General features: G+C 40.5%; 1 protein-coding gene across 1 annotated transcript; it reads left to right on the top strand.

Annotated features, from left to right (window-relative positions):
• The first annotated feature begins 8,059 nt into the window (after positions 1 to 8,059).
• Positions 8,060 to 11,967, top strand: LOC147637645 (uncharacterized). Its single transcript, XM_086799470.1, has 2 exons — positions 8,060 to 9,264; positions 9,325 to 11,967. Exons 1-2 carry the CDS (start codon positions 8,229 to 8,231, stop codon positions 11,658 to 11,660), a joined length of 3,372 nt encoding a protein of 1,123 aa, XP_086655596.1. The 5' UTR covers positions 8,060 to 8,228; the 3' UTR covers positions 11,661 to 11,967.
• The last annotated feature ends 3,290 nt before the right edge of the window (positions 11,968 to 15,257 follow it).

Here is a 15,257-nt window from a genome sequence, read left to right as displayed (position 1 = left end):
AGCCTTATGCACACGCTCTATGCATAAGCCTTATGCATAAGCTCTATGCATAAGCCATATGCATAAGTCTTATGCGTACGCTCTATGCATAAGCCATATGCATAAACTCTATGCATAAGTCATATGCATAAGTCTTATGCATACGCTCTATGCATAAGTCTCTTGCATACGCTCTATGCAAGACTTATGCATAAGCTCTATGCATAAGCTCTATGCTATATGCCTTATGCACTATGCTAACCCTTAATCCCATCACCCAATGGTGTAATAAACATGATCTTGTTTTACGTACATGGATAATAGAGATTGCAAGCTTATTATAGGTTTTATGCATAGATATTAAATTAATCCTATGTGTTGTAAGCTTACAAGAACCCAAAACTAACCCTAAACCATAAAACAAGGATGCAAAAATTCATATAAAATAGCATAAACAAGAAAAATCAAAAGAGGATCTACCTCTTTTTTGCAAAGCTGAAGGAGAGCTCGAGGATTGGTGAAAGATTGGTGAGGTGAAAGAGCTGCAAAACAAAATATTAAACAAACTAATTAGTAAATTAAACACAAGAAAAAGAACTAATACAAAACCCTAAAATCTCTATGCATGCATTAGGAGATCTATGCATACATAGAGAGCTCTAGATCTCAACATGCATAGAGAGCCAAAAAAACACAAAACCCTAAACGTCCTAATTTTTCAATTAAAAACTAAAAGCAATTGCAATAACATGTTAGGAGAAGGAGAAGAGGAGAAAAGAAGAATGAAGGAGAAAAGAGGAGAGAGGAAAAAAGAGGAGAGAGAGGGAAAGAGAAGAGGGAGAGAAAGCACCTCTTTCGCTTGATTACTTGCGCACCTTCTGCGAAAAACCAGAAAATAGGCTCTCGGCTGTGAAAAACTTACGAGCGCCGGTATATGCGACGGAATATGTGTCGGAATATTCGTCGGTATATGCTACGGAATATGCGTCGGTATCGGCGTCGGAATAAGCGTCGGTATAGGCGTCGGTATACGCGACGGGAAATGAAAATTTAAAAAAACCCCGCCATACTTGTCTCCTCCAACATGACGACGGACATACCGACGTTCGACATTTGCGTCGGTATTTTGGCGTCGGTATGTCCTCAACCTCTTGTAGTGATCCACATTCACATTCACATCCATACATCTACATCTACATGCATACATCCACATCCACGTTCACATTCACATCTATACATCTACATCTACATGCATACATTCATTTGGATTGAGAATAGGTCATGAGTATGACCATTTCTTGAGTGAGAGAGAGATATTACATAAAAACCATTAGAATTAAGCATAAATGAAAATTTATGTAATTCTTTACTAACATTCATTAATTACTTCTATAGCATTATCATTCATCAATTAACTTCAATAGTATTCATCAATTTATGTAATTCTTTACTACCATTCATCAACTAACTTCAATAGCATTCAAAAACCATTCCAATTAAGCTTCTCAAGCTTGAGAGGGGTTGAGAAGAGAGAAACATTGAGAAATTATAGAAAAGATCAAAATTCACCACTTACTTTACAAATTGCTTGATTCTTTGTTCACGGTAGAGGCCCCCAACCAATCAATTGGTTTAGTATGTTGATGGAGCCACCAATGGGGATTGAAGAAAGAGGGAAGCTCCAATTTCTTACAAATTGGAGAGAATTTTAGAGAATAGTAAATATTAGCATTATTTCAGCATAGTTCTAGAATAGTAAAATTCTCCTCCTTTTTTTCAAAGGACTCATGTTCTATTTATAGGAGAGGGAGGCTCTAACCAAGGCTAACTGATTTCTAGAATTTTCCAGATTCAGTTTGGTTGAATTTGGACTAGATTTGGATCTAGTTTGGTTACTTTTTGATTCGGTTTGGTTCCTTTTTTATTTGGTTTGGTTCAAGAGAGAGGAGAGATAAAAATATCACATTATCTTTGAGTTTAAAACTCATTCAAGCATGTGAAATATGCACCTCCTTTAATGGACTCCCCTTCCTTACATATGTGTCAAAATGGAATGATTATACCCAAAATATCTCATATTTTTAATATTGCTCATAGTTTTTTACTAATAAACCTTGTACATTTTCAACTCTTCATCTTATGTGAGCATTTACTCATTTTTGGATACCCAAAATATCTCATATTTTTAATATTGCTCATAGTTTTTTACTAATAAACTTTGTACATAGTCAACTCTTCATCTTATGTGAGTATTGAAGGGACTCCCCTTCCTTACATATGTGTCAAAATGAAATCATTATACCCAAATATCTCATACTATTAAAATTACTCATAGTTTCTTACTAATAAACTTTGTACATAGTCAACTCTTCATCTTATGTGAGCATTTACTCATTTTTGGGTATCTTCTTTTACAAAATTGGATTTATCTCCTTCCCACCCATGGATTGATCCTATTGGCTCACAAGAACCTTAATTGGACCATAATCCAAAGATTTCTGAAAATCTAGACTCTTAGACTAAGGTTCTTTATACCCATTTCTAATTAATTCCAATTGCACATTGGAAAGTTCTTTTTGAATTTCTGTTTCAGGGGAACTTATTTTAATAAGATAAAATAATTTTCTATCCAAAAATGTTAAAAATCTGAATATTCTCTCTCTAGAATATTTTCGCTCTCTAGGTTAAAATAGTTAGAAACAAGGTCTTTTATATTTCTAAAGAGGGATTGATTACAGGGAAAGATGCTGGACATTTTGAGGGGCTGGGGAGGAATCTTACAATATAGTCCTCACAAATATGTTTGATAGGGGCTTCAAGGTGTGGCAGCTTAGACACCATGCCATTTTTATGCAAACGCAACAATCCACCAAAGTTTAAGTAACCAAAGCGTGCATGCCATAGCTTAGCATCACCCATTACCTTTTTGGTAGAAACTATACATATAGCATGCCTTTGTGTTTCATATGTGTCTAGCATGTAAAGGCCATGAGGCAAAGTACCAGAAGTAACAATTATATTGCCGTCAACTACGATCATGAACAATACATCTATCATCCACAAACTGAACCACTAAGCCATCATTACTAATGGCAAAGACAGATAACAAGTTTTTCTTAATACTTGTTGGTACATATAATAAATTTGAAAGTGTGATTGTTCCACCATTTGGAGAAGTGAGAATAATTGTACCAACTATGTTTACATGATATGAGGAGTTTCTTGCACAGGTAGCAGTGTTTCCATGTGGAGTAGATTCAAGTGATGAGAACAAACTACCATGTACATATGTAACAACCATACACATATCCTTATGATGCGAAGGGTTAAAGCTTCACTTCACAATGAAAGTCTAATCATCATGTGCATAGTTTGCAGATTCTTTGTATCATTAATGTAGTGACCAGGTTTCCTACAATAGTTGCATTTGCTCTTTTTCTTTGGCTTGATGCTTTCCTTGTTTGTAAGCTTGCCCAATGACTCTGATTTCGGTTTGTAACTACCTTGAGGAAAGGATTTACCTTTGCCTCTTTGTTGACTGGGAGCAAAAGACTGATATATTATACATAGGACAGATGTGTTTTTACCTAGATTTCTCTTCTTGCAAGAGCATAGAAACCAACTCGTTAAGCTTCAAGGAATTTGGATTGCCTTTCATCATGAGTCTGATGGTAGAAGCAAACCTTGATACGAGTCTAACAACGCATTCAAGACAGTAGAGGTACCAATGAAATATTAGGATATATTTCATCAACACTAGCCAGCTGCTCCTTGAAATCCTTGATTTTTGTAAGGAAACTGTCCATCGAGTCTCCTCACCCATATGCTCTGACTCTAATAGGTGCTTCATTACGTACCTGATACAATGACACAAATGCATCCCATGCATGTTTAGCAGTCTTGCATCACCGAATGTGAGGAATGATACTCCTCTTGACTGACAAAGCAAGCAACACATGTGGCCACACATCTTTTCCATCCCACTTTGTTTGTTCCTACATAGTAGGTATGCTATGCTGTGGTAATACACCATGTAAAAGTGAGCCGGTGTCTGCAGATGTGCCTTCTGCATCATATTTATCAGAGGAACTAAGACATTTCTCAATACCAACCACAACATTCCATAACCCTTTGGCCACCAATACATGCTGCATCATATAGGGCCATAACGGGTAGTTGGTTCCATCAAGCTTATCCTCAGCAGATAACATCCGAAACACATCACTATCTACCATTTTTTATAATACCCAAGCAAGTAATCACGTAACCTGCAAAGTGCTGAGTGCTCCTTTGATGCAACCAAGGTGGTTGTTATAATAAGGCCGTTGACCATGGAGACCTACAAGGTGTATGAAAGAAATGCAAAGTATAGTGAGTAGAAATTTTACTCGTAAGATGCACAGATCGATGTCATTGAAGTGAAGCCCGTAGATAAGATCCAATGTGGTTTCGCTAAAGTGAAGCCCATAGACAAGATCCGGTGTGGTGAGTGTCTGTTGATGCTTTCTTGTTTATTTGCATAGCCGTTTGTAGTAGATCTGATAAAAATACTCCAGAATCCGATGAAGAATAGTGCAAATCTGGTCCCTGACGATGTTTGCAGAAAATCATAAACTTTTGATAGAAACGTGTTAATAAACTTCCTTCTTTGATTCTTGCTATTGTGAACTTTCTTAATTACCTGTATTTATAATAAGGTTTGCCAAAATCTATCCACATAAGCATATATATTCTCTTTCTTAAGTTATTTGAATATGGACCATCGTTGTCTAGCCTTAGCTCTATACTATGAGGGTAAGCAGCACAGGGGCAAGGAGCGCATGCTCTAATACCAAATGTTGGAAATAGGGTTGCAGGAATGCACACACACACGCGTGCACGCGTGCGCGCGCGCACACACACACACACACACATAGTGGAGAAGTTCAAGGGAGCACACAATGAAGTGATAGATAGATAGTGAATGTGTGCTATACAAAGATGATAAGTATACCCCAAGATGGGTGTAACTAACACGGGGAAAAACCTCCTAAAGAGGGAAAAAGTGCCCCGACTGGGCCTCGTGTGTTTACACACGTCACTACCAAATATGGCTACATTTCTTACATTGCATGTTTTGTTTATGTGAAGCATATAGGTATTTGCACCTTTCGCATGCATTAGGCACTCTTTTCTTGTTTTTACCTATGCACATGTATTACACTTGACACCCACAACCTTGTCAACAAAAGCCAACTCTCACAATTACAAGACATTTGTAGCTATTACGTAGCAGTGAAGCACATCATCAACACATTGGTGGGGACTAAATCTTCGAGTCCCCAACTTCTTTTACATCGACACAACCAACCTCTCGACCTTTCTCTTTATTGTATAGGTCTGAGGACAAACCTACATCAGGTGGGGGAGATGTTAACCTCATTTTTGGCAGTTAACTAGGTGGATGACTTTGGTGGGCCCCATCACAAAATATTTTTATTACCAAAAATGTGGAAAAAGTATCTGAGTTTTAAGAGATACTAGTTTGGGTACTTTATAATAATGGCCAACCAAGGTAAACACTAGCCACTTAATGGTTAATGAGGCGGATAGCTCCGATAGGTTCCTTTAACACATTTTTTACAAAGTCAAAGTCATTATAAGTGATCAACAACAACAAATCTATTCATTTGGGTCACTTGTAATTTTGCCTGCCTGAGCCGTTTTTTACTTCATGTAAATTTATTGATTTTTTTGCTCTAATACTCTCACAATGATATAAACAAGGGATGATCGAGCTAAGTGTAATTCCAACATTGAAGGGATGTACATTAGTTATTCTAGGACACACATACACATAGTTTAGAGACTAAGGCCAAAAGCCCAAGTCTCGGTTCCCAAGCACTAAGTTGTATAAAAGATAATTTCTCTAATGAGAATGGATACTTCCCTTATATGAGATTAAGCTACTCTAACTTATCTCTTGAGAGTGTGCGTGGTGAGAGTGTGTGAGTGTGAGAGCTTGCAGGTTATTGTCTCATCCACCAACACCTCTGGTCACAATGGTGGAAGTTGCTTCGAGGTTTAGCATAAGGGGCTGGAGAGTCTCCCTTGGGAAGCTCTAAATGAGTAGCACTTGTATCCCCACGATAAAGGGAGGCATTCCTTACTTTAAAAGCTTTGAATAGGTAGCACTTGCATCCCCATGCCAAAGGTAAGCATTCATCACTTTGTTTTATTGACCACATTATGGAGAGGGTACATTTCCTAGTGACCCATTGCTTTGTTTAGGAAATAGGCTTAATAATACATGTATAATATACCTATGCTACTTTAAGTATGCTTAATAATACATGTATAATATACCTATGCTAGTTTAACTTTAAGTATGCTTATTCCAAAACATCCACAACTTCATCTTCATGCATACATCTATGTATCACATCATTATTTCCCAATTTATATAATTGACCAACCAATCAGGGTAGCTTGTTTGATCGATTTCCTCATGTGATCTTTATTTAATGGTCCATTACTTGGAAAGCTCTTAGCTAAGAACTATGAGAATTCCTCACTCCATAAAGGAACTAAGTCAAGCGCTTCATGTGATCTTTATTCAATGGAAGTTTGTTAGCCAACAAGAAGTGTGATATTTCCTCACTTCATAAAAGAACTAAATCAAGTTTGAACCAAGGAGCATTTGATTGTTGGTAAATCATCTTCAACTCCTGAAGCTGGTTCACCATGAGGAATTCTTGACATATGGTTTGCAACCACATATTGTGAACCTTTCCTCACTATACCATGAAGTCAAATTTTATTAACAGAAGTAACCATTACAAAATGCAACTAGTTGTGCATGGTTTGTTCACAAGGTATAACAAAGCACAAAATTATCTTGCAATATTATCTTGTTTGTCACATCCCAAAGCAAGTTAATGTGACCAATAATATCATGCTTATACGTGGTAAAAAAACCATCCCATATTCATAAATATGTTGAAAGTGTGGGCCAACCATGGAGGATATTTGTCACACCACAACACAAAGCATTGTGATAGATGGTTATGGATGGCAATTGGGCTCATATTCCTATGACAAAGGCATAATGCCCAATAAGCATGAAGTGGCCCAAGAGAATTGCATTTTCAAGTACAAGGCATAAAAATCCATCCAGAATGTCGTATCATTCAAGCTTATGTACAAGAGCATGGACAATTTGGGGAGGAGCTAGATGATGAATCATTGTTGAGTGACAATCCAAAAACTTACATTTGAAAGGCTCAACTATGCCTAAACTTTGTTTTGTTTTTATTTTGCAAGAAGAGATGCAAGGTATTGAGAGGGACTATTTGTCCCATGACAATGTCACATCTACTACCATATTGACAAAGAAAGACTTCAATTCTTATATTAATGGATGTTAATGGCTTGTTAAATGAATGGACATTTCTCCTTTATTTCCACCTCACATATATATTTCAAAATGAAGAGATACCTTGACATGGATAACAAACCTGGGTTGCACTTTTGAAGCTTGCATGTTTATCGTAGTAAATTTTGGTCCTTGGTGAATCAAGTCTTGCTGATAATGATAAGGATTTATGTTGCAGTTTTGAGGCTTGCATGCTTACTGTAGTAAATTTTGGTCCTTGGTAAATCAAATCTTGGTGATTGACCTTAAAAAAAACACACACACACACACATAGAGCAAATGTTTCATCCAAAGGTAGGCCCATAGACGACGACGAGAAAGATAGAGAACCTCCCTCTATCTTTCTCTCTCGAAAAGCAGATAAATGGATAGTGCTTCGAGAGAGGGGAGCCCTTAGGTGATGCATTTGTGCTAGAGGTTCTAAGATGAGCTTGAAGGCTTATTGGTCATATTTGGCAAAACTATATAAGAAAACAAGCTATAAGCAATGGACCTTTATTTGTATGAAAACTTCAATTTTTCAATTTTAAAATGTCTTAAAATTTAAGGTACTTCAGTTAAATTTTAAGCTAAAAAATAGTTTTGAAAAAACCTCGGGGCGGCGCATTTGGTGCTGATCAGCAGCAGATTAAGGTGAATAAAAAGGTTTACCTGACATGTCATGTCGAATCCCGTCATATCCCGCCAAAACATACTCAGGTGAAAACCCTAAATGCTGTATAGTCACCGCCATAGCCAAGCAGCAACATCATCTTCATTGGTGATGATAATGCTGCAGAAACCCTAGGGCTCATTTTTTCCTCGGCAGCAGGCTGTGCCTGTATCACCTGAAGCTATGGTGATTCTTGTCAATGACGACGACGATGGTGATTTGCAGGAGTTCTCTACGCTTGTGAAGGATCTTTCTGGCGGCAACAGCAACAGCCGTGGATTCCTTCACCGCCATCGGGGCAGCCATTGCCATGGGGCCAGCGGCGACAGTGTCCGCCCTCGCCATGGGGGCAGCGGCGAGAGTGTTCGCCATCGCCATGGGGGCAGCAAGGAGGGTTTTCGTCATAGCAGCATTAGGGAGGGCTTCCGCCATTACTATTTCCACCAGCGTCATAGCAGCGAGGGTTTCCGCCATCACCATAGCGGTGAGGGTTTCCGCCACCGCCATCACGGCAGCGAATGGAGTTCAGTGCACCGCCATGGAAGCAGCGGCTCGAGTTCCGTCCATCGCTATGGAAGCAGCAGCGAGGGTCCCGTTCGTCTCCACAGCGGCAGGGGGGAGGGTAAGGGTTCTGTCTATAGCCATGGCAGTAAGGGAGAGGGTTCTTGGCCCCTGCATGGCAGCTCCGATAGTGTGATGTCCGGCAACGGCAACGGCAACGGCAACGGCAACGGCAATGGCACTTTCTCTCCGCGGCAAGGCGACACCAGCGTTACAGCACGAGCCTCTCGGTCGGCCGTTGCGCCCCTCAATCTGCACCTCGAGCGTAACGGCGAAGCTATGGTTGACGCTAAGACCTGCGGCGAAAGGCCATTCAATCACACACCGGCCCACAAGATAGACGCCCCAACCACCCTCAACAGCCGTTCCGTAGTTCCCCCTTCAGACAGAAAGGAATCAGAAAAACAAGAAGCCTCTCCCTCAATCAAAACCCTACGTGGATCCCAGGCCGCTTTATCATCGTGCGTAACTCCGGGCCCTTTACCTTTTCCAATAAGTCAAAGCGAACCTCAAGAGGAGAGGTCAGTTCCTCAGGAGGATGATGCTGCTTTTCCTGCCAGAGAAGATCTACGGGAAAGAGCCTTCATTTCCTGCGCTGGGGGCAACAACAGGAAGCGGGCAAGGTCCTCTGCCATTAGAGATTACCCTGCAGGCTGTGGTAAGAGCCCTGGCCTCCCTCCTCCTCTGCTTTCTTCTCCTTATGTTCCCTTTTCTGCAGCGAATGATATGAAGATCACATCTCAAGACGACAAAGTCCTTACTGGAGATCCAGCGGTGACATATCACACTGGAGAGGATGGTCCTGCAGAGCTTGTTCGATCTGGCCCAGAAGTTGCCGTTGAGAAGAATTGTAGCAAAAAGATTGGCAATCAACTTTTGACAAACGGCATTAAAGAGGATGGTCCTGCAGAGCTTGTCGAATCTGGCCCTCAAGTTGCCATCAAGAACTGCAGCAAAAATCTTGGAAATCAATCAAAAGACACTTTTGCAGAGTGTGTTCAATCTGGCCCCCAGGTTACTGTCGAGGAATCTAGCAAAATGCTTCCTTCCCAGATCCCTGCTGTAGCCTCAGACATGGGGGTGCAGATGCATACTCAAGGGAACAGTCATTCAATTACACAGGAGGAAGAAAAGAAACAAGAAGGTGCCATTTGCCTGTTCAAGGAGCCTTTTGTGACGTGGGGAGCAGAGACACAGGCTGCGGATGGTTCTCTCAAGATCAAGCCCAGGCAGGATGGTTTGGTTGCAGGATCGTCAGATTCATCAGCTAGATGGCTCTGCCGAGGTCATGTGGCTAAGAAATCCAAGGTACAGCATATATTGGAGATCCCAGGCCACATAGTTCCAATTCAAAGCAGGAGAAGCACAGGCAGCATGAGGGCCAAGGATCCAGTGAAAAGATTGACTCATAAAGCTATCAGTAGAGTAAATTACCCTTCTCAGAACAGTAGAAGTGTAGACAGCATGATGCTGAAGGATCCCGCAAAAGAATTATGCCAGGAGGCAGTTGATGGAGTAAGCGCCCGATCTTTGGTGAAGCGAACTTTGCATGAATTTGACTTCATCCGCAAGGCATTGGTAAAGTCTCAGAATACTACCAAAAGGGCAGACCTTGATGCGGCTGGCATGCTGAAAAAAAAGGGTAGATTGAGAAATTCGGGAGAGAAGATTGTTGGTGAGGTTCCTGGTGTAGAAGTGGGTGATCAATTCTCTTTCCGGATTGAAATGTTGATAATTGGTTTGCACAGGCAAGTTCAAGGTGGAATTGACTACATTCCTGGTAAAAGGCGCCCTAGTGGGTGCCCTCTAGCAACAAGCATTGTTGCTTCTGGTGGTTATGAAGATGATAAAGATGGTGGGGACACACTTATCTATTCTGGACAGGGAGGTAATAACTACAAAGGAAACAGGCGGCAGGAAAGCGATCAAGAGCTAGTTCGAGGCAATCTCGCAATGAGTAACTGTATGAAGGAAAAAACTCCTGTTCGTGTCATCAGAGGGACTTCAGATCCTGCCAGTCCATCATCAAAACTTTACACTTATGATGGGCTATATGATGTAGTTGGTTTGCAATTTGAAAGGGGTGCAGCAGGGTATGGTGTATATCACTTTACGCTAATTAGAAGGTCTGGGCAACCACAGGTGGGCTTATCTATTGTGAAGTTTGTTGGTAACCTGAAGAAGAGAGGGTTAGCCCGTCCTAACCTCCTCTTAGAAGACATCTCTGGAGGCAAGGAGAAGCTGCCTATCTGTGTTGTCAATGAAGTGGATGCAGAAGCAGCACCTACTCGCTTCATATACATTCCAAACATAAAGTATCCAATGTGGTTCTCACCTGTGCTGCCACAAGGTTGTGATTGTGTGGGGGGTTGTTTTGATGAGAAAAAATGTCTCTGTGCACTGAAAAATGGGGGTGAGCTTCCCTATAATGAAAAGGGTTACATGATTCGAGACAAGAAAGTAGTGTATGAATGTGGTAGTTCATGTCGTTGCTCAAGTTCTTGTCACAACAGAGTAAGTCAGAAGGGTTTGAGGTATCAATTGGAGGTTTTCAAGACAAAGAATCGGGGATGGGGGGTCAGATCTATAAATTCCATCCAACCAGGAGGCTTTATCTGTGAATACACTGGAGAGCTTTTGTCTGATGCTGAAGCTGAGCAAAAGATTGAGAATGATGAGTATCTTTTTGACCTTGGAAATAAATGCAATCCATGGAGTGCTGAGTCTGACTTGATGGATATGGATGGGTCAACTGCTGTTGTGCCTGTGGTTGAGGATGTAGGATATACAATCGATGCCAAGGATTTTGGTAATGTTGCCCGGTTCATCAACCATAGTTGCTCACCGAATCTTTTTGCTCAGAATGTTTTGTATGACTCAGATGATTTGAGATTTCCACATGTCATGTTGTTTGCCATGGAGAATATACCTCCTATGAGAGAACTGTCGTATGATTACAACTACAGCATAGATCAAGTGCGTGATGCCAATGGCAACGTGAAAATCAAGGCTTGCTATTGTGGAGCTCAAGACTGTAAAAAAAGGCTCTATTAGTTTCTGTGTCAGTAACCGGGACTTGTAGTGCCGTCAAGATGTACCTTCTTTCCATGAACTCTAGTGTTCTGAAGTCAAAGCTGTCACGGAAGCCCTTGCAAGCATGGTGCTTTTCTCAAATGTAAAGTTCCCTATTTTGTATAGGGTTTCCATTTTCACTACTGTACAGCAAGATTCTTTCAAGAAAAAGAGGCATCTCGTAGCAATGATAAAGCATAGGTGGTATTTTTGTTACCGGTTGTGATGATGCATGTCAAGGAGAGTTGCTTTTTTTCTCCCCTCTAAGCTCGACATCTTTTTATTTTTATGGAAGTTTACAGTGCACAGTTTGGTTGCTGATTTAAGATGGGATTGTTGTTTCGGGTTCAACTGAGTGTTTGTTTTCAAGGTTGATGAATGTGACAGCACTGAACTCTTGGAGGTGGAGACATGCTTTTATGCCTGCATAGGTCAAATACCATATCATGTCTACTCTACTAACACTGTAAGAGGACTTTTACTAGTGAGGGCTTTTGGCCTACACTTCGGTAGGCCGTGTATCCACTACGTTTTGAGTACTCCGTCAACCTTATTGTTGAACATGGGGGTCTTTATCGTTTACTGGAAATTAAAATGGCTGGGTTAAGAACTATATAAAGATATGAATTATTAATGATTGATTGTGTTTTCCAATTATTATGAAGAGTGTCAAACTCCACAGTGGTGGGTCGTAGAGGATATCAACTCTTTTTCTCTATACGTGTGGCTCCCCTCCTCCAATCTATCACCGGCATTGACTTTTCCCAATGTAAAAGGGGTATGATGGATTCCAAGATGCCTAAATATTTGGAAAGTACAAGCTTTGGGAATGGTGGATTATCCAATACTAGTCCTAGTCACCTGGAATCAGATTATGGCACAACATTGGACTTCGTATGCTTGATCTTGTCCTTGTCCTTGGGAAGTGTGCCTGGGAACTCTTGACAACTGGGGGAAGGATTGAGCAATGAAACAAGCTCTTTTATGGTGGTTTAGACTCCCTTATGGTGTGGGTGGACAAGTTATAAAAAATGGGCAGCATGTATTTAAATTTATATATATATATTGTAAGTCGGACGTCCAATCTTTTACGTGATGTGGAACAAATTACTCATGAGGATGGAAATTTATTTTGCACACTATTGGGGCAAGTGTGTGTGCATTTGACATGTGGCTCATTGTGGGGTGGACACACATTTGGGGCGAGTGTGTATGCATTACTTTGACAAATGGCATTATGAGGTGTGGACACACATTTGGGACAAGTTTGTGTGAAACATCTAGTTTTGGAAGCTCTTCTATATTCTTGGTGGTTCTCCACTCCATGGTTATGGCTCTCTACCACCTCTAGAGGTTGCCCTGATGTAGCTCTCTCTCTCTCTCTCTCTCAAGTTGCACATGAAGTACACCTACTATTGGGGACAGATTTGAAAGCTTCTATTGTGACGAAACGTTGAAGTAGGAGGCTCTCTACTTGATTTGAAGATTGTTTTGAATACTTCCATGGTGAAGATATATTGAAGATAAGAGTATTTGATGGTTATATTAAGATTTTTAGCCATTGGGCATTTGTCTTTTTATTGGTAATATGTAGACAATCGTTGGACACTTGCTACACCAATTGGCCATGTATTTGAGCCATCAAGCACTTGCTATTGCCATTGGGCATAGAATTGAGCCATTATTGTTGCTATGTGATATTGTACCTGTTAAGGATTATGAAAATTATTGAAATATTTTTGTGGTATATTTTTCATGGATATTTATTTTTGATTATTTGCCACATGGTTAGTGACTTACCACCAGGTACTGGTCGCACCATGTTAGGTAGATAGTCACTGGATATAATCTCGTGCATGTGTTTTTGATAGCAGGTCACTGGCGGGGCTAGTGTGGGTGGCATGATGATGGTTACACATTTTTGGCGTGCATATTGGATGCACATTTTGGCATCACTATGTTCATGGCGATATTATATTTTTGGTGACATTATATTTATGTGACATTTTATGTAGTGGCTTGGTGGCTGTTATTATTTTGTACATAAAATGGCGGCACACATATTTATTATGCACATTTGTTATAGAGACATATTTATTCAAATGGTTTGTTTATTCTTAGTAGATGACCCATATTAATTCATGCATGACACTTTGCTAAAGTCAAGGCCCAAGGATGGTTCACATTACTTCATGCATAACGCTTTCCTAAAGTTTAGGGGCAAGGCCCAAAGTGGAGTGTAAAAGTCATTTTTGGCTTACAAAGTAATAAAAAAAGAACTTGCTTAAAAGTGTGAGTCATCAAGCAAGTGGGGGAAGATTGTCCTCAATGTGTGTCGTGCATCTTCTCTTCTTTTATGTTCATGTAAGTTTATTTCTCAAAAAACTATGGTGTTTTGAGAGAGGTAGAGTGAGCTTTGTTCATCTTTTTAATTGAATTTGTGTATGAGGACAACAACCCTCATGTAACAGTGGTATCAGAGCCATGGCCACGTCCAGAAGTGTTGCAGCAATCAGTCCTCGGTAAGCGTGCCACTAGATGGGCAAAGAATCAGTTCTCGATAAGCGTGCCACCTGCTACGCAAAGAAGCATCCAAGAGACATGCTACATGAATGCGATAAACGCCAGCCTAGCCTGTAGAACCAAGTACATCCTAGCACACGCCCATAAAGGCCCTATATAAATGCCAGCCCAGCCTGTAGAACCAGGTACATATCCTAGCACAGGCCCACAAAGGCCCTATATAAACGCCAGCCCAGCCTGTAGAACCAGGTACATCCTAGCACAGGGCCACAAAGGCCAAAGGCCCTATAGAGGATCAAGGTCATTAGTAGGAGTAAATGAGTATAGTCCACAAGCTCTCTTCGTTCTTTTTCACCTCTTGGATGCATGTAAATGACACCAACACACTATATATACTCCTCTTCCCACTCCCCACGTTTTGGTTTATGGGATTTGTCCTTTTTCTTCTCCCCTGTCCTTATTCACCCTCCCACTTTTTCATAAACCCACCTCCCCCAAAAATTTCTTCCCAAATTATGCTATTTTTCTTCTAAAATCCACATCGCACCTCCAAATTCACCTCTGTAAATTCCCCCCTCTTCATCTCATCAACCTTGTCGTTTTGAGCTACTACACCCTTTTATATTTTAAATAGCAATAAAAAAATCATTGTTGCAAGCTTCATAAGCAATGTGCTTGTGAATGCCGGTCTCTCCATCAACAATTTCACTCTCAAATCAACCCTCTTGCTTCATCAATGTCTTCAAATCTTTATTTTGCGGTGCAAAAGTAACAAATTGAAGCAGATTGGTTGTGAAAGTATTACCTCTTGCCCTTGATCTATTCAAAGCAAGGTGATCCTCTTAACACTTGGCATCTCTTTTCTCAACCCGTTCGTGATTTACATTGTGCAAATGAGGTAACCAATTTTTTAAATTAAAAATAAATTCTTCTTCAAGTGATGATTTGCATATGGGCAATGCTCATGGCTTCACCAATTCTCCACTTCCTGAGCCCACACTCGATCAAAGACTTTATTTGATCCAAGCTCAACTCCAAGAAGAGCAACAACGCTGC

This window comes from Cibotium barometz, chromosome 6, assembly GCF_041138505.1.
Source record: "Cibotium barometz isolate CiBa-2024 chromosome 6, ASM4113850v1, whole genome shotgun sequence".
Taxonomy (NCBI): Eukaryota; Viridiplantae; Streptophyta; class Polypodiopsida; order Cyatheales; family Cibotiaceae; genus Cibotium; species Cibotium barometz.
Note: the sequence above shows the minus strand (reverse complement) of the source record. Positions and strands in the feature narration are given on the sequence as shown.

Bases quoted from the DNA above. Each gene is read 5' to 3' on its own strand.
- LOC147637645 (XM_086799470.1), top strand. From the start codon at position 8,229: ATGGTGATTCTTGTCAATGACGACGACGATGGTGATTTGCAGGAGTTC. The intron at 9,265-9,324 runs GTAAGAGCCCTG...CCTTTTCTGCAG, and splicing joins AGATTACCCTGCAGGCTGTG to CGAATGATATGAAGATCACA.